General features: G+C 46.3%; 4 protein-coding genes across 5 annotated transcripts; 2 read left to right on the top strand and 2 right to left on the bottom strand.

Moving 5' to 3' along the window:
- The first annotated feature begins 508 nt into the window (after positions 1-508).
- LOC111066937 lies at positions 509-1,239 on the top strand. The gene is made up of 2 exons (XM_022355897.2): positions 509-631; positions 694-1,239. Exons 1-2 carry the CDS (start codon positions 582-584, stop codon positions 1,166-1,168), a joined length of 525 nt encoding a protein of 174 aa, XP_022211589.1. The 5' UTR covers positions 509-581; the 3' UTR covers positions 1,169-1,239.
- LOC111066935 (probable cytochrome P450 304a1) lies at positions 1,179-3,346 on the bottom strand. Its single transcript, XM_022355894.2, has 4 exons — positions 3,210-3,346; positions 2,900-3,151; positions 1,679-2,535; positions 1,179-1,599 (listed from the first exon to the last, which is right to left on the bottom strand). The coding sequence occupies exons 1-4, from the start codon at positions 3,301-3,303 to the stop codon at positions 1,264-1,266; spliced, it is 1,539 nt and encodes a 512-aa protein (XP_022211586.1). The 5' UTR covers positions 3,304-3,346; the 3' UTR covers positions 1,179-1,263.
- A 244-nt stretch (positions 3,347-3,590) lies between these two features.
- LOC111066936 (kinetochore protein Spc25) lies at positions 3,591-4,599 on the bottom strand. Its single transcript, XM_022355896.2, has 3 exons — positions 4,366-4,599; positions 4,085-4,301; positions 3,591-4,003 (listed from the first exon to the last, which is right to left on the bottom strand). Exons 1-3 carry the CDS (start codon positions 4,511-4,513, stop codon positions 3,658-3,660), a joined length of 711 nt encoding a protein of 236 aa, XP_022211588.2. The 5' UTR covers positions 4,514-4,599; the 3' UTR covers positions 3,591-3,657.
- A 339-nt stretch (positions 4,600-4,938) lies between these two features.
- On the top strand, positions 4,939-17,812 carry LOC111066917 (probable aminopeptidase NPEPL1). Of its 2 annotated transcripts, none has more exons than XM_022355867.2 (6): positions 4,939-5,144; positions 6,146-7,164; positions 7,230-7,386; positions 9,793-9,969; positions 17,364-17,474; positions 17,550-17,812. In XM_022355867.2, the coding sequence occupies exons 1-6, from the start codon at positions 5,073-5,075 to the stop codon at positions 17,679-17,681; spliced, it is 1,668 nt and encodes a 555-aa protein (XP_022211559.2). In that variant the 5' UTR covers positions 4,939-5,072; the 3' UTR covers positions 17,682-17,812. The 2 variants fall into 2 exon arrangements, with proteins under 2 accessions (XP_022211559.2, XP_022211560.2); XM_022355868.2 differs by lacking the exon at positions 4,939-5,144 and adding an exon at positions 5,584-5,619.
- The last annotated feature ends 6,688 nt before the right edge of the window (positions 17,813-24,500 follow it).

Genomic DNA, 24,500 nt, shown 5'->3' with positions numbered 1-24,500 from the left:
TAGGACAGATCGTTGGTGTGGCAATGTAATATAATATAGTAGATATATTAACGGGGAACGTAGGGTATTTCAGTGTCGAGGCAGTTGAACTGTTTAATCTAATTCGCTGACAGAATTATCAATTTTGGCCTCTTACAAGCTGTCGTCTGTTGATTGGCACCTGGACAAAACTGACTCATTATCAGTTGTAGTTGAGATTGGCTCTACGGCCCGATAATCTTTATGTGCCCCGCAACTCAAGTGATCAAAATTGGTCCGTTTAATTTTTCTGATGTCTCTAGTCTAGATCTATGGGGGGTGTGTGTGGCGTGCGAGTCTTTGTTTACGCTGAGACTTTTTTGCTAATTGCAGAAAAAGTCCCTTATTGGTTATCACTCGATGGGAGATATGCATTGACGGGAAATCGTGCGATTCCCTAGCTTATCGGTGATGTTCCGATTGAGTTCGAAGTTCGATTTGGTGTTTCCAACTCGATCCTAGCCATCCTGAGGAGAGCTGTCAGCCCGACCTGGAGTTAATTCCAAAATACCAATCAACAGAGACAGCTGCTGATTTGTGCCCGTAAAATTTCCAGTCTCACGATGTCGAACCCCTGCCAGTGCCATGTCTGGCATGCCGATATAGACACCATGTAAGTGCGATTGCCTACGCCCAGAGGGCTGCCAGCCTCAATGCCAGTTCTCTCACCCCCAGAACACAATCCGCCGAGTCGGATGACAAGAAGAACGAAATGTTCGCTGATCTGAGTCGGTGCGTCTGCTGTGCCGAGAACCGGATGCTGCGCACCAAGCTCGCGCGATGCGAGGCGACCATTGCGAATCTGGAGTTGTTTGTGAATACCATGATGACCAAGCAGGAGAACATTTTCAAACACATCGACAAGCTGCGCCAGTTCCGCGACTACATTGACGAAGAGCTCGCCGAGGACGTTCCCGTAGAGAATCCAGGACAGAGCGGCGATGACCATGACAGCCTTGCCAATGTGAATGTCGAGGACGACGGCGAATGGGAGGTACCCGGCACGTGCATGTGCGTGCCGACCAGCTCGCAGCCGCTGCCTTCCGAAGCTGCCACATCGCAGTCGTCCTCCGAGTCGGATGGCGATGACGACTTCTTGGAGACTCTGTACATAGAGCGCCCCTCGGACACTGAGAGCGATGACAACTAAACTACATTCATATATATATTTATGTACACCTATTGTTCTTTATCAAATAATTAGTCTGGGTTCGTCTTAAAGCTTTATGTCCTTTATCCTTGATGCTACACACATCTGCGATCCTCCAGCTGCAGCCAGAAATCGGGTGTAGTGATTATTAGGCCATTCTGATTCTTGGACAGATCGGGCAGCTGGTCACCGGGCGCCAGCACAAAGTTGAAGTTCTGGCACATGGCCGCCGTCATGAGGAAGAGCATGTTCCGGGCAAAGGTCTCGCCCGCGCAGAGCCGCTTGCCCGCCCCAAACGGAAAGGATACGTCCAGCTTGAGGCAGAGCTCGCCCTGGTCGTCGAGGAAGCGCTCGGGACGGAAATTCTCCGGATCTGACCAGATGCGCGCATCCGAGTGATACGCATAGAGACTGGGCACCACAATGGTGTCCTACGAGAGAGGGAGCAGAGAGCAAAGGTGAAGGTGAAGGTGAAGGGATTATCGGCATTGGATCGGCGGCGCCACTTACTTTGGGTATGTGGTAGCCGAGCAGTTCGGTGTCGGCCAGTGCCTTGTGCGGCACATCGGAGGGCACCAGTGTCTCGATGCGCATGCATTCGCGGATGGTGGCCTCTGTGTAGTGCATGCTCCTTCGATCCTCGAGCGTTGGCAGGCGGCCACAGCCCACCACCTCGTCGATCTCCTGCTGGATGCGCTCCGTGACCGCGGGGTACAGCATCAGGTACTGGATGAGCAGCGAGAGCTGCACGCCGACGGCTGTGAAGGCTGGAATGGAGAAGTCGAGGAGGCCCATGATGAACTGCTCCCGGTTGAAGCCGTAGCCCGGACAGCACTTCATCTCGCTGATGTAGACATCCATGAAGTTTCGCTCGCTTCCCTCCTCGTAGCTCTCGGTATAGCGGTCCACGATCTCCGCAAAGAACTCGCGCATAAACCGATTCGACTCGTTGAGCTTCCTGTAGCCACTCCACTCCGGCCAGACGTGCCGTATCCATGGCATGATGCTCAGCAGCCGGCCGTAGTCGTCCGCATGCCGCTGGAACTGCATTCCCATCTGGACGAGGCGCACCAAGCCGGCCATGTCCGCTCGCGTCTGTCGCTCGTTGTACACGATGTGGAAGTGACAGTTCACCGAAAACGGATTGAAGAGCAGCGGCAGCTGCACCCTGTAGCCGCCCGGCTTTACCAGCTGATGCTCGTGCGGGTACTTTGGTCCGTTGCGTATCATGTCCAGCATGTCCGTGATCTGCTCCTTGATGACCAGCTCCAGTTCATCAAAGCGACGGCCGAAGCCAAAGTCACGCAGGTAACGGAGTATGAAGCGTCGCTGCTCCTTCCACAGTGCACCCTCCTGGAAGAAGATTCCTGTGCGAATCCAATCGAATATAATATAATTTAATTTAATATTCAATATTTAATATAGTAATCCGATTGCGAGACCCATTCCTCACAGCTAGAATAGGTGTAAAATCTTATCATATCATTACCTAGCCCAACGCAGGCCAGGGGGGATCTTGGAAGAAATCAAAAGTAAACTACTCCTCGTACTCATAAGTAATTCTATTTTAAGATCGCAGCACCATCAACTAGTTTCAATGGAATGATAAGAATGTTTTCCTGCTGCCTCTTTGGCAATTAATAAGCAATTGACACGAATAGTATTTGAAGTGGTCTTATCAGCGCACAGGGCACTAAGGCATCAATCGGAGGATCGACTTAAACTGCTTACCGCGAACTTCGTCGCCGGGGTCGCGCATGGCCGCCAGGAAGATGCCGGGACGTCCATCGAACACCTGATTGTTGAGCACCTCGCGCACGCCCTCGCCACTGTGGACCACGGCCACGGGATACTTGCCCACGTAGAGGCCGATAATGTCCGACTTGTACCATCTGGTCAGTGTGAGCGCCGCCTTGTGCAGGTACTTGAAGTTGATCAGCAGCAGGAAGAGGTAGCTGCCAAAGAAGGGGATTCGCGGCGGACCTGCGGAGATTCTTGCAATTAGCTGCGGCTCCAAATGGTGGCGCAGCCAGACACTAACCCGGCGGGAAGCCGACTGCCCGACCTACGGCATATCGGTACGAGAGATATAGCAACGCTGCTGAGCAGATCGTCAGGAGTAGTTCGGTAAGCATTCTGCTGCTTGCTTGGACACCGACTGAACCTGTCAAATCTCTGCCGCTGCGTTTTTGTAGGTGCCACTGGCCTGATAATCCACACACGCGCGCACACTGTCGCAGCCACAAGTCGCAGCAATTAAAAACAATGCCCATTTATATGTGTATGTACATAGATCGGCGCGTGTGTGTACATACTGGATGTATGTCGATCGATCGATCGAATGGAATCGATCTGTGTGTTAGTGGAGGACTTTGGAATTTCTCATTTCTGTGTATAACTTAAGACGAGTTAAATATTATTTATTAGTTATTATTAATTCATATTTAATGCAAAGCGCGAAATTTAACTGTCACTGGAGTAGCAGGAAATCATGAGGCGTCATTTGTCGGCGAGGTGAGATCAATCTCAATTATAGATGTCGGCACAACATTGCTGCACCTCGATTTCGCTCTCTGATTGCCGCATGGGGTAACTGGAGCGGTCTTGGCCACCTCCTGGACCGAAAGGAGCTGCCGCCATTTGCTGGCATTGTCGCTGCGGGTGTGCAGACACCGCCACAGCGTGTGCAGGCCGTTCGTTTCGTTGCCGTCCAGATCGAAGGGTATCCACTTGGTCGCGCCGTCCTTGTCCCGCACTACGCTGATACCTTTGAGACGCGCGGGCAATGCCTCGTGGTTGATGTACGTACCCGTTGCTTGCTTAAGCGTGTGCATGCTGCCGAAATAAACAAAAAAAAAAAAACAAAGAAAATTTCTTTCTGGATCATATTTGGAGGGGGAGGGGACGGAAACAAACCAGTCCATCAGCTCGTTGCTGCGTAGCTTGACCTCCGTCGTGTGGCGCAACAGCTGCGCCTGCATGTCCGCGTTATGCTGCCGGGTGGCGTCGAGCTGCTGCTTCAATGCCTCTCCCAAGGCGAATCTCCGTTCCAGTTCCTGGCTGCGCTTCATCACCACTATTCGCAGCTTGCCAAAGTCGCGTTGCTGCCGTTCGATGGCCTCTTTGGCGACGACTGTAAAATGCATTAAATACATATACTCCTGCAATGGCCTAAATGCTAGCGGGCGGGGACTCACTAAGATTGCTAAGGACTCTAGAGCTACGTTTGCTGATGGTCGCCTCGCGGTTTTCCGTTCGGATTTCGTTGCGGAAGATTTGCTTGAGGCGGCCGTGGTAGTCGGATGGATCTATATCGCGCGATTTCAAAACGGCCATGTCGGTCATGGCTAACTTTTTGTTTATTTTTTTAAAACAGAGCGGCGACGTTTATTTGTATTTTCCAGGCGTTTGTTCTGCTTATGACGCTTCGATATATCAATATATCGATACTTCCAGTATACTTGGCGCTGCCAGACCGTTATAAAAAGAAGTTCAGGCTGCAGTCGATACTTGGCGCCCTTTATGCTCTTATTTTGAACATTAAACATTATTTTCTCAAAAAATCTAATAAAATAGAGTCCAATCTCTAGAATATTAAATTATTCAGTACGGAGAGTTCTAATTAGCTAGTAATATAAATCCGTTTTTTACCTCTTTAAATAGTATCGGGTGGGGGTTAAGTGTGTTAAAAATTGTATTTTTCCTCGGTATATTTTGGTATATGTATATTTCGGTATAATTTATCGATAGTCCCGCTAATATTGAACTATCGGTTGTTTTACGGTCACACTGTTGGGAAGTCAAAATTAGCAAAAAATTAAACAAATTCAAATCGAATTTGCTCTGTCAGTGCCCAATTTTAAGGTAGCATTTTACTTTCAATCTGCTACCCGTGTGCCGGTTAATGCGTTTGCTGTACAGCGCCCAGGCCCTACGCAGATTATTCTCCCGCAGTTACAGCAGCCGCATTGGAAAGGTGAGAGCCAAAAAACCGGTGCCAAACGAGTTGAGAGTCCAAAAAGAGGTTTATTTGTATTGAAATTGATCGGTCTAACTGATGGCCATCCAAAAACAGCCGACGACGCACCAAATCGCTTGCTGACGCCGCGCAAAAAATTATTTTGGCAAACAAATGCGATGCTAAAAATAACCCGCAAAAAATTTGCATAAACAGCGCAACGCAACCAAGATAATATTCTTGTGGAGAAGACGGACGCTCCGGCCGAGCAGCGCGCTGCAATTTCCCGTTCCACAGACCATCGATATGGGGACCACCCGCAAAGCGGTCAACGACCCATTTGTTGGTTCCGTTACGCTCGTTCAAGGTCACCACCAGGTTCTTGGGCGTTCCTCTCTTTTCACTAATCTCGTGAAACGATCTCCAAAAGAGAACGTACATACATACGTATATGTATGTGCACGTCTTAAATATGTGGAGTCACTCAAGTACAGTATGCTCCACAAAAATTGAAAAATCTAGTGCATAAAAACGATGCAGGGTATCCCCTTATTTATCTACTAGACACCAGCTGGTGTTCCCCCTGAATCCCATGTTCACTTTTGTTTCTGAGATCAATGTTCACTTTTCGCCCTCTTAGAACTGCCATACAAGTCGGAAGTAGCTATACGCCAGCTGCCATTGGAATCATCGGACTGTAAGCATCCGCTTTTCATTGTAGATTCGCTAGGGTGAATTATGTTCGTGTAAAACATCTTTAATTGCCTGTAACGACATTCTTTATAGCTTTAAAGCACACACATATCTATCAGGGCGCATTCGTGCGTTGATTTATGTGCGGACAGCATCAATTGAGTGTGTGGCCTGGGCAAAGTCGTCGACTGATAACGATGTGGGGCACTTTGCAGTGTGGTAAATCAGAGATTAACTCTGATTAGATACGAGCACGCAGCTAATCGCACAGCTTAACGTGTTGCCCACCAACAAACTAACGCATTCCCATTCTGCTGCTCTTCCAGATGGCCACGGACATCAGAATTAACGCCTCGCTGAGCGCCAGCGATCCGCAGGCGCACCCGGTGCTGATCATCGGCCAGCTGCGTCACCTGAATCTCCTGAAGTTCGACAACCTGTCCAGCAAGCTGTGCCCGCGGGTGACCGAGGAGACCTTCCTGAATGCCATTGCCTGCCTTCATCCGGCGCCCACGGACAAGGTGTCGCTGTATCTGGACGTGGCCACAGTGGCGTCACTCCCATTGAAGGCGTCGCGGCACAATACCGCCTCGCGGGCCCACGCCATTACGCGTCTGGTGAAGAACCATGTTCTCAACGTGAGCGAGGAGAGCGTGGTGCTGGTCTGTGAGCGCGAGAACATCTTTGCCAGCGCCTGTGCGGTGGTGCGGGCCTTCCCGCTGTACTCCCGCAAGACGGGCAACGGCGCCCAGGCCAAGTCCGCCCCTGGGGGATCTGGATCTGGCGACGGAGACAACAGCCGCAACGTGGTCAACGTGGAGTTCGTTGTCATCGACAAGGACGGCGGCATTGAGAGCGACCCGCTCACCGCAGATGAGATCAAGTGCCTGAACGAGACTGCCCGTGGCATTCGGCTCACGGCCCGCATTGTGGACATGCCCTGCAACGAGATGAACGTCGATCACTTTGTTCAGGCCATCGAGGAGATGGCCCAGGAGCTGTCGCTGGAGCCGCAGATCATACGCGGAGAGGAGCTGCGGGAGCGCGGCTTTGGTGGCATCTACGGCGTGGGCAAGGCAGCCGCCGTACCCCCCGCACTCGTTGTGCTCTCCCACCAGCCGAAAGGCGCCCAGGAGACCATTGCACTGGTGGGGAAGGGCATCGTCTACGACACTGGCGGCCTGAGCATCAAAAACAAGACGGGCATGCCGGGCATGAAGCGTGACTGTGGAGGTGCTGCCGCCATTCTGGGCGCCTTCTACGCGGCGGTCAAGTGCGGATTCAAGGATAATCTGCATGCGGTCTTCTGCCTGGCCGAAAACTCGGTGGGGCCTAACGCCACGCGGTACTTGACCATCCGTTGTCGATCTTTTGAATTCGTTCCAACTAATTGTTCCCTTCCATTTGCAGTCCCGATGATATTCACACTCTGTATTCCGGCCGCACAGTCGAGATCAACAACACGGACGCCGAGGGCCGCCTGGTGCTGGCCGATGGCGTTTGCTTTGCCAACAAGGATCTGAAGGCCAACATTATCCTCGATATGGCCACGCTGACAGGCGCTCAGGTGAGCATTGGTTTTGTCTTTTGTGATAGATATAGATGGACGGGTGCTAGATACATATGTATATATTTTCCTCTTAAAAATGCTTCGATTAAACTGACTAAGAACCTGCAGCAAAATCAATGTCGGTTTTCTGTTATGAGTAACTACGGTTTATAAACATTTATAGCCACACCATCCGCGCACAACAGCATTCATTATTTGTCAGCATTTTTATCTGCTTTTTATCTACTTAAATATGCATCTGCTACAAAAAGAATACTTTTTTTTATTGGCATTAAAGCTCAAATGAAATGAAACGAAGAGAGGAACAGAAAAACATCTCAGTTCGAGCGTTGTATACTCGAGACACTCGGTCGTCTTATTATCTAATTTATTAAGAAATGAGTTTCAGATTTCAACTCCAAGAAAGTAAACGATTCAACGTTAACCGCCTGATTTGACCTTGAGTTTTGATTATTTTGGTTCATACTTACTAACAAATTTACGTTTCCATTTTAATATTCAATGAGAAATTTAGCATTAGCACTTGTACATATATTTTCATAAATCACAAAAATAGAATCAAAAAAAAATCCAAATAATATTTTATATCCTTTGGATTCCACTAGCTTTCGCTTAAACTGCTGTAGGGGGTGGTATAATTCTCTCAGATGCGAAGCCAACAAATTATTTTGCTAATGTCCAAAGTAGTTGCCGTTTCAAGATCCACCTACCTGGCCTTGGCTATTGGTTTGTGCCACCGCCTCCGCTGCCTCCTTGTGCGAGAATTTATGCCACGCTTTATAAAAGTCACGAGGTTAATTGGAAAAATAAATTGCAAATTTGGTTTTTTCGCCGGCAACTTGGAGGAATACTAGCAACAGCAGCATTCCCAGAACCACAACAACAGCAAGAGATTCGATTGTGGGTTTTGTTGTTGTTGCCCCTGGGTAAAGCAGCAGATGGGTGGTGGCTGCTGGGGCAGGCACTGGGAGTGGGTGGGCGCTGTAGCTTGGGTGGTGTTCGTTTTCGATTGCAGCAAGAGCAGCAACTGAGTTGCTGCTGCGATGGCGCACAATTACCATAAATCTTGACTGCAATTTGCTTAAAATATGATGCCAATTTACGTTATTTGTGGTTCGATGGGAAATAAATCGAAGCTGGTCACGGGCTGTGGCAGCGGCAGCGGCAGTAAGGGCATGGATGCGTGGCACACAAAGGCTTGGGCCCAGCCATTGGAGGCTGCATTGTTTCGGGAAGGAATTCCTTGGAACCTTAAAATACCAGAAACAGCCTAAAACCCGGGACCAACACTTTAGGCAACACCTCCTTGCACAGCGACTCAACCACACCCGCTATCCAGCCACCCTTGGAAGTTTTCAGCATTTTGCTATTTTGTTTAGAATTCCGTTTTGGCGCTTGTTGTGCTTAATTTCATTACACACACACACACTCGGGCACACTCCTCCCAGTCAGGATGCAATAATATTAATTGCCAGCATTGGGGCAACGGCAACGGCAACTGGGAGAAACAACAGTGCCAGTGGCAGCAACATTGAGCAGACAGCAGCCAACAGCCAACAGCCAACAGCCAGCACTTGGTGTACCCTAGCAGGGAGTGTTGCACACTTGGCCCACTGTTTGTATCGCACTGAGGGAAGAAAGTTGTCTGAAAGATACTTGTTGATAAGTAAAACATCTTACAAGTTTAATCAGATAGAGATAGACCTGCATTGGGAGCAACGAAGTGCCCGCCACTGTCTTAGACTGTCAGATATTTTTTCGTAAATTTTAATCAAATTTAAATTAATTCCATCGTCTGGAGTTATGGCAAGCGTATAGAAACTTCGGCTTGCTGGAGTCAGTTTTTTTGTGAATTTTTGTGCTTTTACATTTTATGTTCCTGCTGCTGGTTACACCTTTTGCTGTTGTTTTCAGCTGTGTGCCGCTGCATCTGATGCTGCTCCTGTTGTTGCTGCCTCCATTTGTCCAGCTGCAGTTTAACACGCGCCACGGAGTCCTTGCCCCGTCCTGGCTGCCGTCGCCTCCGCACTGGATGTTGTTTGGGTGTTGCTCGTGCTAAATAACCTTGCACCTTTTTATTGCTGGTCGCGTCGGAAGCTCGCAATTTTCGTTGCTGCTTCCTGCACCCTCTCAGCACGCTCCACTCCTTTCCGCTCCTCTCAGGCTCCACTTAGTTTCTCGCCAACCTTTTAACATTGTTAGTTGCTATACAGTTTTATTGCTGGCATTTTGTTGATTGTTGCTTGTTTTCTATCAAGCCCTCCCCAGGGCTACTGGGGGGGACTGAAACTAATGCTGGGACTGGGGCCTGGTGACTTTTAAATGTATCTTTCAGCCATGCCATTGAATATTTCATTTGCCATTTCTCACATTTTCTTTTTATTTTTTTCTATTGCTTTTCAGGGCGTAGCAACAGGCAAATACCATGGCGCCATATTGACAAACTCGGAGACTTGGGAGGCCAAGTCGTTGCAGGCTGGACGCAAATCCGGCGATTTATTGGCGCCCATAATTTATTGCCCCGAATTGCATTTCTCCGAATTCGCATCGGCCATTGCTGATATGAAAAACTCTGTGGCGGTAAGTACAATACATGCTCTTCCCTCTGCTCCCAAGAAAAAAGGAAATACCAACAGAATATCGGCATGCACCCCTCCACCCAAAAACAAACCGATAAGATCGATCCATAGTCAGGGAATTTGGAATTCTCATTCTTTGCTGGCATAAAATAAAAGCAAAGAAAAGCAGGAAAAATTCGCATATTTCAGGCAGTCAGGTCTGGTTTTATTTAATTTTTGTTGAACAGCCCAGTCCGGACTCCGGATATACTATAAAATATTTTTCTAAAGCAAAGCCAAACTGATTTAAAATTGAAAAAATATTAGTGAATTTTTTAGTTTTTTTACAGGCTTTAATTATTTTTTATTTATTTTATTTTTTTCTCAATAAGGAATTAAAGTTTTGCTCGCATCTGTGCTTACATTTTGAAAACTGACAAGTGAAAGCATGCAACAGATCTATATCTTCCATACTTTTGCTTTTATTTGGCAATTAACGGATAAATGATAGATAAACTTTAACTTTGGCTTTAGTTTTCTTTTAATTCCAGAAATTCCTTAATAAAATCGAATTATTTGTCCTAAAAGAAACTATTTTCTTCTCACTTCTCCAAGTCATTGCCTTGCCCTTTTTCTTCATCACTGTGGCAGCAGGAACCTCTGCCAGACCCACAGCCAGAGCTAGAGGAAATCCCCAAAGTAGCTTAATTTATGCATTATCGAAGACACCCGTGTGGAACTTTGCCGGCCTCTACATAGATTCGATTCTCTGCCAGAGAGTGACTTTGAAAAAGTTTTAATCAAGTTTCGGTGTAACTTTATTCATTTGTTTTCAATTCATTTTCTGCACTTCTTCCTTCTCACTATATATATAAATTTTTTTTTTGTGTTTTTTCTTTGCTCCAGAGATATTTTACACACATTTTTAATTAACTTTATCGCTTGCACTCAATGTTGTTCTTTTGTATTCGCTCGACCGCACCGTACCGCACCGCCCCGCACCGTTGCGGAAAAATGATGAACGTCATGTTTGGTTTAAAGATTGATTAGTATTACTCTGATTTATGCCACAGACCTCATGCCCACATACCATACCACACACCACCATCTCCGCTATGCTATGCCCCGACCCGTTGTGACCCCATGTAGCACTCGCATGTATCAAAAACTTTGGCGTTCCATCTATGCCAGCAGCCACTTTTGCAGCCATTAGAGGAGGCACAGATTCTGAGGAAGGGACTGGTGAGCAGCAATAAACCTATCCCAGCGGAGCTGGGAGCTGCGTGGGGCTGCACTGGTGCCGACTCAAGCCCTCGGGCCCCGAGCCAAGCCACAACAGCAAACCAAATCGAGTTACCTTATTGTACGTCGAAAACGCTTCGGATCAATGGTCATTCATCATTGTCACGCCGTGGGCGGGTGGACAGGACGGGTACGGTTCTGGGTACGGGTCCGGGTACGGACTGGTGCGTAAATGCCAGGCAGGTCAAGTGGCGTGGCAATTTTGGCTACCTGCCAATCGTTCACTCCCCCTCTCTCACTTTCGCACTCTGGTTCTAGCTCTGGCTCTGGGTTTGGCTCTCTGTCTAGCTTTCGGAAGTGCCTGCATGTGCACTGCAAAAAAATGTGCACAGACTATGCACGAGCGCCATCAAAGTCGTGAACAAACTGAGTCAAAAACCGCAACTATTTTCCGTGTTTCATTCGAATCGTTTTAATCGGGCACGTCTCTGCTTTTAACTTCCAACGCATTGCTCCGGGAAAGACAGACGCACAAGCGAAAAGCGCAAAAGAGAACATCGGAGAATCCAAAAACCAAATACATGTCGCGTGCATGCCGAGATCTGTAGATTGAGCATGCCGTATAACGATAGTCAGTTTTCTCAGCCAACTGGAGATAGAAGTGTAGATAGATGGGAATACTTTTTGGATTCATCAAAAGATCAACACCCTTTGAAATTTTGATTTTTTTCCCAGTGATGGCTGTTTGATTTTCGACCAGCGCTCTTTGCAGCTCTCTTTTTCCCTTTGGGCTGCTTGTTTGTGTCTCCTGTGCAAAAAAAATAGGAATCAAGTCAAAATATCACACCATTGCAGGTTTGCCATGCCACACACACACACACACAACATGCCCCATGCCTCTGCATCTATCCCTGCCACTGCCACTGTCCCTGCCCCTGGAACCCTGCCCTGCTCATCCCTTTTGCAGTTGATGTGACAGCGCCGCGCACTTTGTCAATGGGTGTCTGTGATAAAGTGTTTTAAATTCCAAATGCATTCAACGCTAAATGCAAAAAAGGTGAAATACCTGCCAACCTCAACCCGTACGTACCGACGCAATAGAGTTTGCTGCAATCTTTTTTTTTTTTTGGCTGCTTGGTGGCTGGCTTTGACGCAAATTCCCAGGCGCTGCGTTTAAATTACATGACCTGGCCATTTTTTGTTGTTGTTGTGCCCTTTGTTTTTGGCGGGCCCGTTTGCCCATTCCCCCACGGTTTGCCACTAAATGGAGGGATTATGAGTGCTGTTAGCGGTCGACGGGCGCTTTGTTGGCCGCCAGCTTTGGCTTTGGTTGTGGCTCATTTTGGCAAGCTCTCACGGTGGCTCCCTCCGGCCCTCGACAGAAGGTGGGTCAGGTGGAGGCTGTCTATCCATCTGCCGTTTAAATAACTGATTACAATTCACTGTTGACTGCCAGTTCTGGCATGGAATCGGCATGCCCCGTGATGCATACTGGTATTTGTGGTGGTATCCGGTCATGGATGCTGTCATGGCAGTCGATTGAAATCGATTTAAGGCTGCGTAACCCCTTAAGCTAATTATGAGATAATTTGAAAATTCCTTGTTTAGGCATCGATTTCTGTTCGCTTAAATTATTTTGTCATTTTGATTCTAGTCCCTAAATTGTATGTTCCGGGTTTTTTCCATAAATTCGTTTGTTTGTTTGTTGCTATTCATGCAAGACAGAACCATGATCATTTGTTATTATAGTACATAAAACCCAAAATGATTGTAGACAGATAATCTTAACGAAATAAAAGGTGCCCATACCAATTACCAATCTATTATAAGTTATGCATCCTAAACTACTGCTTCTTCTGAAGAAGCATATCTTTAAATGCATTTCTTTAGTTGGTGTCAGTATTTTTTTAACTAACAGCCGTGCGGCTTCCTTGAAAGGATTTTTTATCTTGTTTATCATTAAATGTAAGGCAAGATTTTGCCGTCAGTATTTCGTAGTTGCAGAATGTTTTAAATAAGTTTAGTGTCTTGCAGCCGCCCTCAGTCTGATTAAACAAAATTTAAAGATACAAAGTTCTTAAAGTTCCAAGTCTCTTAAATTAAACAATTTTTTTTTTTTTTGCAAGATTGCTTTGATACAATGCTTTATCAATGGACAGCATTTGTATGGCACCGAAATTCCCATTAAATTACGAGATTCTTCGAATTTCTTTGACGTAGACTTTAACCTTTTGGGTGTCGAGTTCTTGAGTATTAAGGCATGAATGCCCTCTTCCAAGCCACTAAGCACCAGGCAAACAGTAAGCAAAATAAAATAAAAATATCATCCCAAATTTCGGAAACTTTATGACCGCAACTGGCCGACCTAGACACGCCATTCAGCAGCCTCCCCAATCCATGGGTGGCTTCCTCCACCTAAATCAGACTTTCTTTTGGCTCTGTCTGGGATTGCCTTCTGCTAAGCATCAGCTGGGTGGAGTGGAGTGCCTTTTTTCGGGATAAAAGAGGGCAAATGCGACTGTGTTATAAGTAAAACATAAGCAACACGGCGGCAGAACAATAAAATTTGCTTAAACATTTCCAATTGTTTCTCAATTTTCTTCGGTGTTGTCGGTGGTACGGAATCTTAGTCAAAAGTTCTTTCGCCATTTTATGACTGTGAAATTTTCCCATTGTTGGTAATTGATTTTTATGTTAAATCGTAAAATGTTCTGCCAGCATTGAGGATGAGGATGGGCATGAATTTTAGATAGACCCCCCAGCCAAACATACCATTCTTATGGGGCAGCAACGTGTTGCAGTCTGTGTCGTGGCGGTGTCTGTCTTGTGCGACCCATGCGGCGTATGCGTAATTGTTTTTTTGTTTGGCTTTGTTTTTTTACACTTTTATTGAGCGTCGACATTTTAAATTCAATTGCAGGGCGACTTTTAACGTGGTTTAATGAATTAAATTTAACTTTTTATGCGGCAAAAACTTTTTTACGGCACGACCTCCAGGCGCCAAATATACGAGTATTCCCCATCGATGCTATTGTTCTTGTTGCGGTTATGCTTAGCCGGAGTTAAGTTTTTGATTAAAGTACGGACGGGTGCTGTTCGCAAAAGTCTCTGAGTGCATAAATAATGCCCCAGCTTAGTGGTTTAAATGTGGCTGCCACAGGGTGCCTGAGAATTGAGGCGGAACGCTCCTGCGGGTGGGTGTGGCAGGTCACGTAATTTTCGAAATGCCGCCATATCCGCCATAGCCTTGGCAGAAATCTTTCCGCTTGTTATGCTCCGGTTTCCGTTCAACTTTTGCCCCGACAAAAAGCTGAAGAGGTCTCCTCCCGCCTCCCGCCCCTCCCTTATTGAATGTTTCTAATATTTTCCTGTACTTTTTCTCCTTTCTTTTCCGCCCTGGGATGATAAGTTTTTTAAAGTGCAGCGCGTTGTCGCGAAAATTGAATAAAAATTGTTGCCGCCTTCAGCGACTCTTCTCGATGGCTGGCTGGCTGGCTGGATCGATTCACGAATCTGGCAGGGCAAATCCCTTTGACTGCTGCTGACTCCAGCTCGCTGCTCGCTTATTGAATGAATGTGTAATTGATACTTCACTTCCAGAGCAGACAGACTGCTTCTGCCTCGGGCTCCGGGACACACTGAGCGTGGCAAGCAGCAGCAACCACTGTCAGTGTTGTAATCTTCTTCTGTCAGCCGCACGCCCCGCTTCAACTTTTGCCTGGCTTTAAGACACTCCTCACACACACCGCTCCCGCTCCTGGGATTTCGCTTTGCACATGGCCATGTATCGCAGATTGAATATCAGAAACCGCAACTTAAGTGCGAAACAATGACGATGCGCGCTGGCTAATTTTACATCAAGTTAATCGCAAATGAATCGCCAATTGCGGATACGGTATGTGGCATGCTGGATGCGGAGGCGGTGGCGGAGGCGGATGCGGTGCGGATGGTGTTGCATCGACCTGGTTACCGTCAACGTTGCGACACTTGCATGTGCCCGTCATGAGCGGGATATGGCAATGGATTGGGTGGGTTTTGGTTGTTGGTTTCGCTCCATGCCGGCTGTCGGCAGTGTGTGTTAGCACTGGCCTGCGCTGGTCACGTTCTAAAGCGCAATTAGTTGATGGCCCATTGTCAAACTGAAGGACAGGAACGGGATGGGGTGGGGATTGACTGTGTGTGCGTAGCAGATCCTATCCCAGCTGTTTGTGTGTCAGTCTGCCCAGCCTGGTTGTTTACTAAAGGCCAGGAGAGGATACATAGAGAGAGAGAGAGAGACAATCAATGGCGGCGGGCCTAATGCAATCAATGTTAATGACATTATGTTGACAAATGTTTGCCATTATTGATGAAAGCCCGCTCGGTCTGGAGCTGGGACTGGAACTGGGGTTCGGGCTGCGCCTGGGGCTCGGATCTCTGGCTAACTTGGCCGGGTGCGTGTTTCTGTGTGTGCACGTCCCGGCCGGAGGATAACACAACTGTTAAACATTTAATTAGTGCCACAGATACTTTGAGATTTGGAAGGCCTTCGATTTTTGACGGCACTTTTGATTGGGTTGATATATCGATATTTAAAGCTAGCTGTTCAACTGTTTGCTGTACACATTGTGTGTGTGCATTATTCTTACTTAGAGTAAGCGATTGTAAGATCCTCCCTGGGGCTGTTTCTAACTCTGACAGCATCAAGCTGGTCGCACAATTTCCGCTCGCCTTCGACTGATTTAGCTAGATGCAAGTTTTCGGGAAGACACACACGCTCCGGGCAGATCGAATCTGGAATGGCGGCAGCGACAGCCGCAAGTTTCATAACAAAATCTTGTTATTAGCTGCAAAACCGCCAAAAGCAGTGGCAGTGCCAGCATCAGCTTCAGCATCAGCCTTGGAGGAAGAAGCTCTTTGAACAACTGCAAGAAAAACAAACGTCATGTGTGGTGGTGTTGCCTGCCCGTCTTCTGGTTGGATCTTTGCTGCCTTCTGTATGCCTGTATGCCTGACTGCCTGACGCCATCTTGGCTCTGTTGCTTCAATGGACTTTTGACTTCCGCTGCTCAACGGACGATGTTTGCACGTCCCCCCATTCCTGCGTATAGGGGTGTGTGTGTCTGTGTGTGTGAGAATTTCATCTTGAGGAGCAACAGAACGCGCGTTGTCATGTAATTTTCACTGCACGGCATACCCAGCTGTCCGCTTGTCCTGTCCGCTAGACAGACTAGTTGCTGCTGCTGCTGCTTCTGCTTCTGCTGCTGAAGTCTGCCAGTTAACTCCTTTTTTTTTGGCCAACTGTCAGCAGGCAGCATGCAGCAGGGTGCTCGCCTGTGTGCCAGTGTGCGTTGGTTCCTCCTTTATTTAGCCGGTCGTTGCTGCTGCGTGTGTGTGTGTGTTTGTGTGTGTGTACTGTGTACTTTATGTTTGGCATTTAAGCGCTGCAATTTCCGCTCAAGCTAGGAGAGCGACTGCTTCCGCCACGCAGCTGCCAGTGCATGGCATATAATTTAGGCATTAGCACACCCAAACATGCCATATGCGAGGTGTGATCCAACAGAAACTTCGCCTTTGATTTCAATTTTCCATCCGTCACATCGAGCGTTGAATAAGTGCTAGCTGTCCGGAGAAATCATTTACAGAGGAAGCCAATCGGGCACTAGGTTGTTAGCTTCATCTGCTTCTTGTCACACCGTTGTCGCTACTTGCATCTGGAGTGTTCTGTAACACTCGAATTCGAATGATTTAATCCATTTAGCTTCTTGGGCATGAATGCTTCAGGCACTCGATAAATGCCAACAGCTGAAAGAGACAAATTTTTCCTTTGTGCTTGCATACAATTTCATTTGCAGAATTGCATTTTTTGTGTTGTCCTTCTCTTGACATATCCCCTTTTGTAGCTTATACTTTGGTTGGTTTGGTTCTTACTTTCTTAGTGTTTGCAAAAAAAAAAGTGGGAAATTTCTGCCTTGTTCTCGAACTTCCCTCGAACGTACATCCGTCTCTATAAATATATTTCCTTGTTGCGTCGCACCACAGGACGCTTTTTTAATAAAGCGACGCCAAGTTTTGCTTGTTGCATGCCACACACAGCACACACAGCACACACGCACACGCATACGAGCAAACATCCCATCCCAGCATAAAGCAACATGTCCACATGTTTAACTCTGATTTCTTTTCCGCTTGCAGGATCGACAGAATGCCCAATCCTCGTGTGCCGGAATCTTTGTGGCCGCCCATCTGGGCTTCGACTACCACGGCGTTTGGATGCACGTTGACATGGCCACGCCCGTCCATTGCGTAAGTGATTGTGACTGCACATCCATGATGGATCAATTCATATTTTATATTTTTTTATATTATATTTGTTTACAGGGGGAACGTGCCACAGGCTACGGCGTCGCTCTGCTGCTGACGCTCTTCGGCAGCCACACAAACTCGGCGCTGCTGCAGTCGATAGCCCCCACCGAGGAGGAGCCGCCCACGAAGCGTCTGTGCCGCGATTAGCTCAGCATCACCATGTGCCTTACCCATTAGCCTACACATTTTTTTCCATGTGTCAATCGCTCCAGAAGCAATTTATTTAGACTTGAATGAAACAAGATTTTTTTAAATAATAAAATGTAAATGAAGAATTTGAAAGAGATTTAAGTGGTTTTTAAATTCCTTAAGATTCCTTATAGATGCGTTCAGTTGAATAAAGGCGTTCTATATTCGATGCTGAACTGTTTAGAGTGGACTATGTAGGAAATGTAGAGCAAAACTAGTCCAATTCTGGTAGTTTCAGCTCCCTCTAGGCACGATATATTTGTTTTTTATGAGACTTGATTAGCTGAATCCATTCAGTCAGGCATGTCCACCGCCAGTACTCCAGTCTAGTACGGTTAGTGGCATATTCGAAAGCATTTCTTAGAGTAATTTATTTTTTAGCTTATCCAATTTGCAGTTCCCAGCCAGACCAACACACATTTCCATCCCACGTGTATGTATAGTGCCAGGTTTGCCATTGTCTCTCATGTCATCCTTTGGCTGTTCAATTAAGCGACACTCTGGCTGCTGTTGCTGCTCAGTTCTCTCGTTGCTTCTGACGCTTAAGTGGATTCATCAGCATCACCATCATCATCAAGCATGATCATCGTCAGCACACACCAGTCGTCCCCTTTGCTGGCACTGCAATTGTGTCGCCAGCTACAATTCCCGGCGACAATACAAATTAAATTGCAACATCATTGTGCCACGTCGTCGCCGTCTTTGTTGCCTACTTTCAAGTCGCGCGCGCGTTTGTCAGCTGTCAGTGCTGACTGGGGGAGGGGAGGACGAGCAAGAGTGCCACGCCTCTTGGCCACGCCCTCGACTAATGCCAATGCCGTGCACTTTTATTTGCTGAATTACATTTCTCTCCCTCGCTTTCCCCTTTCCCCGGCACCCTTATTCTGCCACAATTTGCCTTCATTTTTATTTTCTTTGTTATTCCATTTGCTTTTGGGGGCACAGTGGCCCTTGTGCTCCCTGTGCTCCCTGTGCTCCTAGTGCTCTTTGCTCTTTTATTGTTTAATTAGCTTGAAATGCGTTTATTTTCATTTTCAAGTGCTGTAAACAGCGCGTCAGGTGAGACACCAGGGACTGTCGGAGACTGTCGGGTAGTATGTGCAGGTGATTTGTTAAACCCTGAAATGTAGCGCAAGTAATGCTCCCCTCCCTACCCCCATACCCGCCTACCACCCTGCCACGAACAGAGATCGCATGGACGAGGGCGAAAGCTAAATGTGTTTGTCCCTGCCTCTGTCTTCGCCTTCTGGCTGACATTCCCCTGCATTGCTTGAGCCAGCCCTTGCACCTGTATCGAATGGCGGCGGCGGGTGGTTGATGTTGCAACAGCAGTTAACATTCCAAAGTGGATTTGTCGGGCAATTGAAATGTGTGTTTGCCCTGCCCTGGTTTGCGATGCTATGTCTGGGGTTATCTCTGCTGTGGATCAGGTGAACTCGTGTGTCACATGCTAACTGCTATATAAAGTGCCACAAACAGTGGCTCCTACCTGTTTCTGTTTGATTTCCATTCCATTATTACTTTAAATCCATTTTTTTTTGGCTTTGCGGGCTGTGATAATTATTTAATCCGTCTGGAATCTTAGTAAATCTTTTTAGCATTATTAATTACAGATATTACTCGGTTTATTTGCACAACGGTGGCATATGTCCACCATTTGTTTACCATTTAATTTGTTTCCCGGCACAAATATTAATACGCGTGTGATGGAAATTGATGCTGGCTTTGAAATAGTTTGCTGTGATTAAATTAGTAAAGTAATCCCAAAAGTGCTGCCCGCTAAGCAGCTGAGATTATGTGCGATTTTTCAGCAGCTTTTATTTTTATACATATAATTTCAAATCCCCCATAAATGGTATTTGACATATGCAACCACATCACACAAACAGTTTCCGCAAACTTTGAATACTCAGTAAGCGGAGTGTACCTGGGCATTATGTGATTATTTAAAGAGAGAAAGTGGAACCTATGACCCTTTAAAATGGCCTTTAATTTGGTTTAATAAAACAAAACTAAAAATTCGCCAATACAGTCAAATAAAGCAAAATAAAATGGGTAGAAAATATACGAAAATTTGATTACAAATAATTATTTTTCTTTCTCTTTCTAAATGTTCTGGATACGCTGTCGGGAATGTCTCATTAGTTGGCACCCGTTAAAAAAATATTAATCCAATTAATAGGTATTTCATAGTCGAACGCGTTCTTATTTGCTATTTTGTGCTTTTAGCCAATTTATTAGTTTTGATTTACCGTTCACACCTGTTGTCAGCCACCACAGATGAACAACATCAGATGTGCATTCCGATAATTCCTCTCATTTTAATCAATTTAAATTCCAAACACGACAGGAGCAGAGACCGCGGATGGGGCAAAGGGAGGAACAGGGAACAGGAACAGGGACTGAAAACAACAAAAATCCGTACAATTGGTTTGTTGACTGCATTCATATCACTCATGCGACGCGTTGGCGGCAAGGGATACAGCTCGACCCCATCGAGATTGAACCCTAAACGGCTTACACACAGAGCCGAATCGCTCATGCCAAGTGGTCGGCCACCGGCCACCGGCCACCACCAGCTTCTGGCCCATTGGCCATAAATATCTTCGCACTGAGACTTGGGCAACAGTCCTTGGTCCATCGTCCATCGTCCATAGTCGTCGTCCCTCTGCAGCAGTTGACTTTTGTCGCATTGGCGCTTGGCCCCAGTGGCACGGACTGAGAGCACTTGCTGGGGTTTTTTACGGTCCCGGACTGGCCCACAACTCAATTTGAAGTCAACAGCCCACAGTGCGTGCCTCAGTGGCGGCCGGAGAAAGATGGCACAACAAAAAAAAAAAAACAAAAGCAATATTAGAATTGGTTGCTGTGTGGCGAGTGTTGGGCGCCGGCAGTCAAGCAGCTTTTGTGGCAATTCTCATTGTTTTCCCGAGCATTCTTCTCGGTGTTGCTGTAGTGGTTGCTGCTGCTGCCGCACGACAGCTTAACCCCAGCACAGCGTTTAAGCTTCACAAGTTCCGAACAAATCCCGCCCAGATACATAATTCTTTTCCGCACCTCAAGTGACGGAGATCTGGGCTTAGTCCGTGTGCCGTTGCCATCTTAATGTTTAATTTTTATGCCCGCTCCAGGATTATGCAGAGCCGGTTGCAGAGTTGACTAATTCCCAGTGCACGATATGAAAAATGGATAATAATTCTAGCAGTTCCCAGAAAAAAGATACAGATAGCAGATAAATAATAGAAAACGAGCGGAGCAACATAACAAATTGTCAATTTATAAAGTGAAAGTTTCAGCCGGCTAATGGATGCCAAAAGTTTAATAAATAATAAATTAACTGAATACCTTGTGGCTAGGCTCGGGCCAAAGAGCAAAACAAAATATGGAAAGGAAACGAAGCGAAAGCAAACGAAACGAAATGAAAGAGTGGAAAAGAGTGAGGAAATGCGAAGAAATGCCATAACAAACGCTGTCTCAACGGAGCAATAGCTGTCATAAAAAACAGCAGAATACGTGAAAAGGCGCAAAGCAAAAACAGCCAGCAATTGGTGGCAGCCAACCGCAGAGCAGGTGGCAGGGAGGGAGGTTGAGCTGGTGGGGGGTTGCCGCGCTGGGGCTACCACAGGGCAATAGCTTAAAATTAGCTATAAGCAAAATTACTTTAAAATGGTTTAAATGAGTGTAAGGCCAGAAAATAATAAGCCCAAAAGCAGCGCATAATAAAAACGGCCAGCGCCGAGTGAGTGGTCCGAAAACAAAGAACCAAAAGAGAAGCGAAGCGAAGCGAAGAAGCGCAGCAGTGGGCACTGTGGGTGGGCTCTGCACCTCCCAAAGGGCATGCTGTTAAATGAAGAATAAAGCAGAAACAAAAAAATACAAATACAACATGAAAGGCAGGCTAGGGCCGAGCCATTTGATACCCTTGCAGGGTGATCCCCTGAGGTTGGCCTTCCACACACAAGAGATCGATCGATCGATCGTTCTTCCTGTAGTCTCAATAACTGTTAGATTGGCATGGATTGAAGCTGATTGTGTTCTGTCATTTGATGGAAAGATAAAACTTCTTTAATTTATTATAAATTATTTTCGATCATAGCAAATCGCATTCCGGGTTGCTGATATTGAGTACGGATCGGACAGTATATAGGATCCAATATTCGAAATATCGTTACACACCCAGCAAGGGTATAAAAAACGGCTGCCTATCTTTGTGTTTGTGTGTCTGATGGCAAACATATTTCATGAGTTTTATTGTTGCTGCTTTTGGTCCTGCTGCCTTTTAACCCCCCCCAACACCCTCCGGCTGCTACTTCTGGGGCGTCTCTCGGCGCTGCTGATAATAAAACTTGGCCGCTGGAAGGCAGCAAAACCCGCTGGGAGCATAATCGAGCCTTTTTTACATTGGCCCTGGGTGATTGCATGTGTGCGAGTGTGGGTGCCCAGCCCATCCCTCTGTCTGTCTGTTTGTGTGTGCACGCAGCTTGACTGAGTCTGCCTGAGAAAAAAAGGGATATATGTCAAAGCAAAGCTAAAACATTTCCACGAATTTAACACACACTTTCAGATCTAATTGATTATTTATATTAATTTATGTTTAAGGAAGAACAATGAAAAAGGAAATATTTTATGTAAGATTTTGTGGATATTTTTTGATCAAAGGTTCTTAGCTGAATCTGTAATAGGGTACGTTAGGTACAGGAAAAGGTTTCAAGATGATTGCTTAGAATAAGACTTTGTCTCTGTAGAACTTCTAAGATATGTATAATATTTTTCCATGTAACATAGAAAGCAACGAACTTTCTTAATTTCTTCAGAAGTGTATGCACTTTATCGATCTAAATAGTTTGCTTAAATAAATACTACAGGTAACACAGCAGACATATATGTATATCTCCTTACAGATTGTATTTATCATATCTTCATATGTGAAAGGGCATGGCAAAGTGTGCTTTTAACCAACAAGAGAGTGTATGAAGATATGAAGAGGAGCGTGTATCGCATCCTTTATATTGGCTCACGTTGTGTTGTCTTCGTAGCCATTTTCCTGCGCTTGTTTCAACGAAATTGAAAATGCAGCGGGGGTAGCTACCCGAGGCGGGAGGATGCCTGAAAAATCGGGAGACGCAACTGCGACGAAGTCGGGAAGCCACTCCATGGGCGGCTGCACCTTAAATACCAGCGGAAACTTCGACATGCCTCATTAAGGATACATATTCGGAAAATGTTGAGCTGGCAATCGGCAACATAAAATAATATGTATCATAATAAAATAATGATGCAGCTAACAATATTTTTAACTTTTTCACCCCCCCAAGGCTCTTAGCCGTTTTGTTCCAGTCGCCAGCCAGATAAAACAAGTACCGAGTATCATCCATTTATGCTTATATTTAATATACTTTTTGGATAGACGTTTTTGGCTGCACTCTCGTGTGCTGAGAGCCTTGAGGCGTTGAAAAAGGAACCTGCAAAAGGATTGACAACAGCCGGAGAATATTTAAATTGCTTTTGGGTACCTCATAAAAAGGCAGTAATCAAGCAGGGATAGAGCCAGAGACTGGGGCGAAACTTTTGCCTCAGTCAAGTCACAAACTTGGACATGTTAAGCAAAAAAATAAAGTAAAATAAAGAGAAGAAATATGCCACTAGGATATGCATGAGCAGCAGCTTATGCACAGCATAGCTCATGAGTCCTGCATGTCGTTCGTTGTGCAGTTGATAGTTTTTCCTCTTTCCTACAGGAGATGGTACTGGTAGCTGGACCTGGACCTCAAACCTGAACCTCTGAACCAACCTGGTGCCGTCTTGCACTTATCCAAGTGCACAAAGCAACTAAGCAAAACACTCGTTGCAGCCAACTTAAGGCTAATTTAAGTGACTGAATCTGTATCTGTATGAGTACCTGCGAGAGCAGTGCGAGTGCGAGTACGAATACGAGTGTGTGCATTGTGCGTATCTCTCGCTCTCCATGGACCACCTCCGACTCTTACCTGCCCAAAGTGTCCCGGTTAAGCTGTTCTTCTGCCTTTGCTGCTGCTTCTGCTGCTGTTCTGCTGCCATCATCAATGAAAATGCTCGTAAATTATGCAAGCCTAGGAAAATAAGCTGCACTCAAGTGCGTTGCCTGCCGCCGCTTGCCGCTTGCCGGTTGCCTGGTGCTGACTGCCAACGCCATTCATCCCCTGCTTCTTCGCATCACCTTCAGTCTCTTAGCATCCGAGCATCTTTTCTCTCGCTGCACTTTGAGCCAGGTTTACAGGGCGTATGCGTGATATTAAATGAAATTACATAATGGCCACGTGCAGCGCTGCAGCATGTAAAAGGCTCACGGATGAGAGCCAAAGCTCTCAATGCTTAACCTTCTCTGTGATTGATTGCTCCTGATCCCCGGGTTTTTTAATCAAACTCAACTTTATAGGGAATTATTCACTTGAAGTTTCCTTTTAAGCTGTAAATAAAAATGGCACTCGTGCCTTTAGCTATATTAAATTCTGTATATTTTGTACAGTTTCTTGGTATTATTGATCTGGGGACTGCTTATATCAATCGATTTTTGCTCAATTACATTTGTTGTGCCAACAAAAACCCACATAAGTGGATTAACCGCAACAATTTTGCCCATATGAAAGCAAAATACTGCAGGTAATAATTTATTTTAGTCTTACGCCTACACATGTTTCGGCACTGCAATGGATTTTTGTAGGGGAAAACTTGCGGTTTCTGCATGTCAATCCAGACTATAAAAGACAAGGCAGCACTGGGCAGTCATCAATCGCAGAG

The sequence above is a fragment of the Drosophila obscura genome, unplaced genomic scaffold, assembly GCF_018151105.1.
Source record: "Drosophila obscura isolate BZ-5 IFL unplaced genomic scaffold, ASM1815110v1 contig_150, whole genome shotgun sequence".
NCBI classification, from domain to species: Eukaryota; Metazoa; Arthropoda; class Insecta; order Diptera; family Drosophilidae; genus Drosophila; species Drosophila obscura.
The sequence above is the reverse complement of the archived record's forward strand: the minus strand, read 5'-3'. Positions and strand labels throughout refer to the sequence as shown.

What these genes read in the sequence shown, in the direction of transcription:
- LOC111066917 (XM_022355867.2), top strand. Translation starts at nt 5,073, where the DNA reads ATGCGTTTGCTGTACAGCGCCCAGGCCCTACGCAGATTATTCTCCCGC. An exon ending in CCACGCTGACAGGCGCTCAG is followed by an intron (nt 7,387 to 9,792) that starts GTGAGCATTGGT and finishes ATTGCTTTTCAG; the next exon opens with GGCGTAGCAACAGGCAAATA. An exon ending in TGGCCACGCCCGTCCATTGC is followed by an intron (nt 17,475 to 17,549) that starts GTAAGTGATTGT and finishes ATTTGTTTACAG; the next exon opens with GGGGAACGTGCCACAGGCTA.
- LOC111066936 (XM_022355896.2), bottom strand. Translation starts at nt 4,513, where the DNA reads ATGACCGACATGGCCGTTTTGAAATCGCGCGATATAGATCCATCCGAC. An exon ending in TAGAGTCCTTAGCAATCTTA is followed by an intron (nt 4,302 to 4,365) that starts GTGAGTCCCCGC and finishes TGCATTTTACAG; the next exon opens with TCGTCGCCAAAGAGGCCATC. An exon ending in AGCAACGAGCTGATGGACTG is followed by an intron (nt 4,004 to 4,084) that starts GTTTGTTTCCGT and finishes TTATTTCGGCAG; the next exon opens with CATGCACACGCTTAAGCAAG.
- LOC111066935 (XM_022355894.2), bottom strand. Translation starts at nt 3,303, where the DNA reads ATGCTTACCGAACTACTCCTGACGATCTGCTCAGCAGCGTTGCTATAT. An exon ending in GGCAGTCGGCTTCCCGCCGG is followed by an intron (nt 3,152 to 3,209) that starts GTTAGTGTCTGG and finishes GAATCTCCGCAG; the next exon opens with GTCCGCCGCGAATCCCCTTC. An exon ending in CCCCGGCGACGAAGTTCGCG is followed by an intron (nt 2,536 to 2,899) that starts GTAAGCAGTTTA and finishes GGATTCGCACAG; the next exon opens with GAATCTTCTTCCAGGAGGGT.
- LOC111066937 (XM_022355897.2), top strand. Translation starts at nt 582, where the DNA reads ATGTCGAACCCCTGCCAGTGCCATGTCTGGCATGCCGATATAGACACC. An exon ending in CATGCCGATATAGACACCAT is followed by an intron (nt 632 to 693) that starts GTAAGTGCGATT and finishes TCTCACCCCCAG; the next exon opens with AACACAATCCGCCGAGTCGG.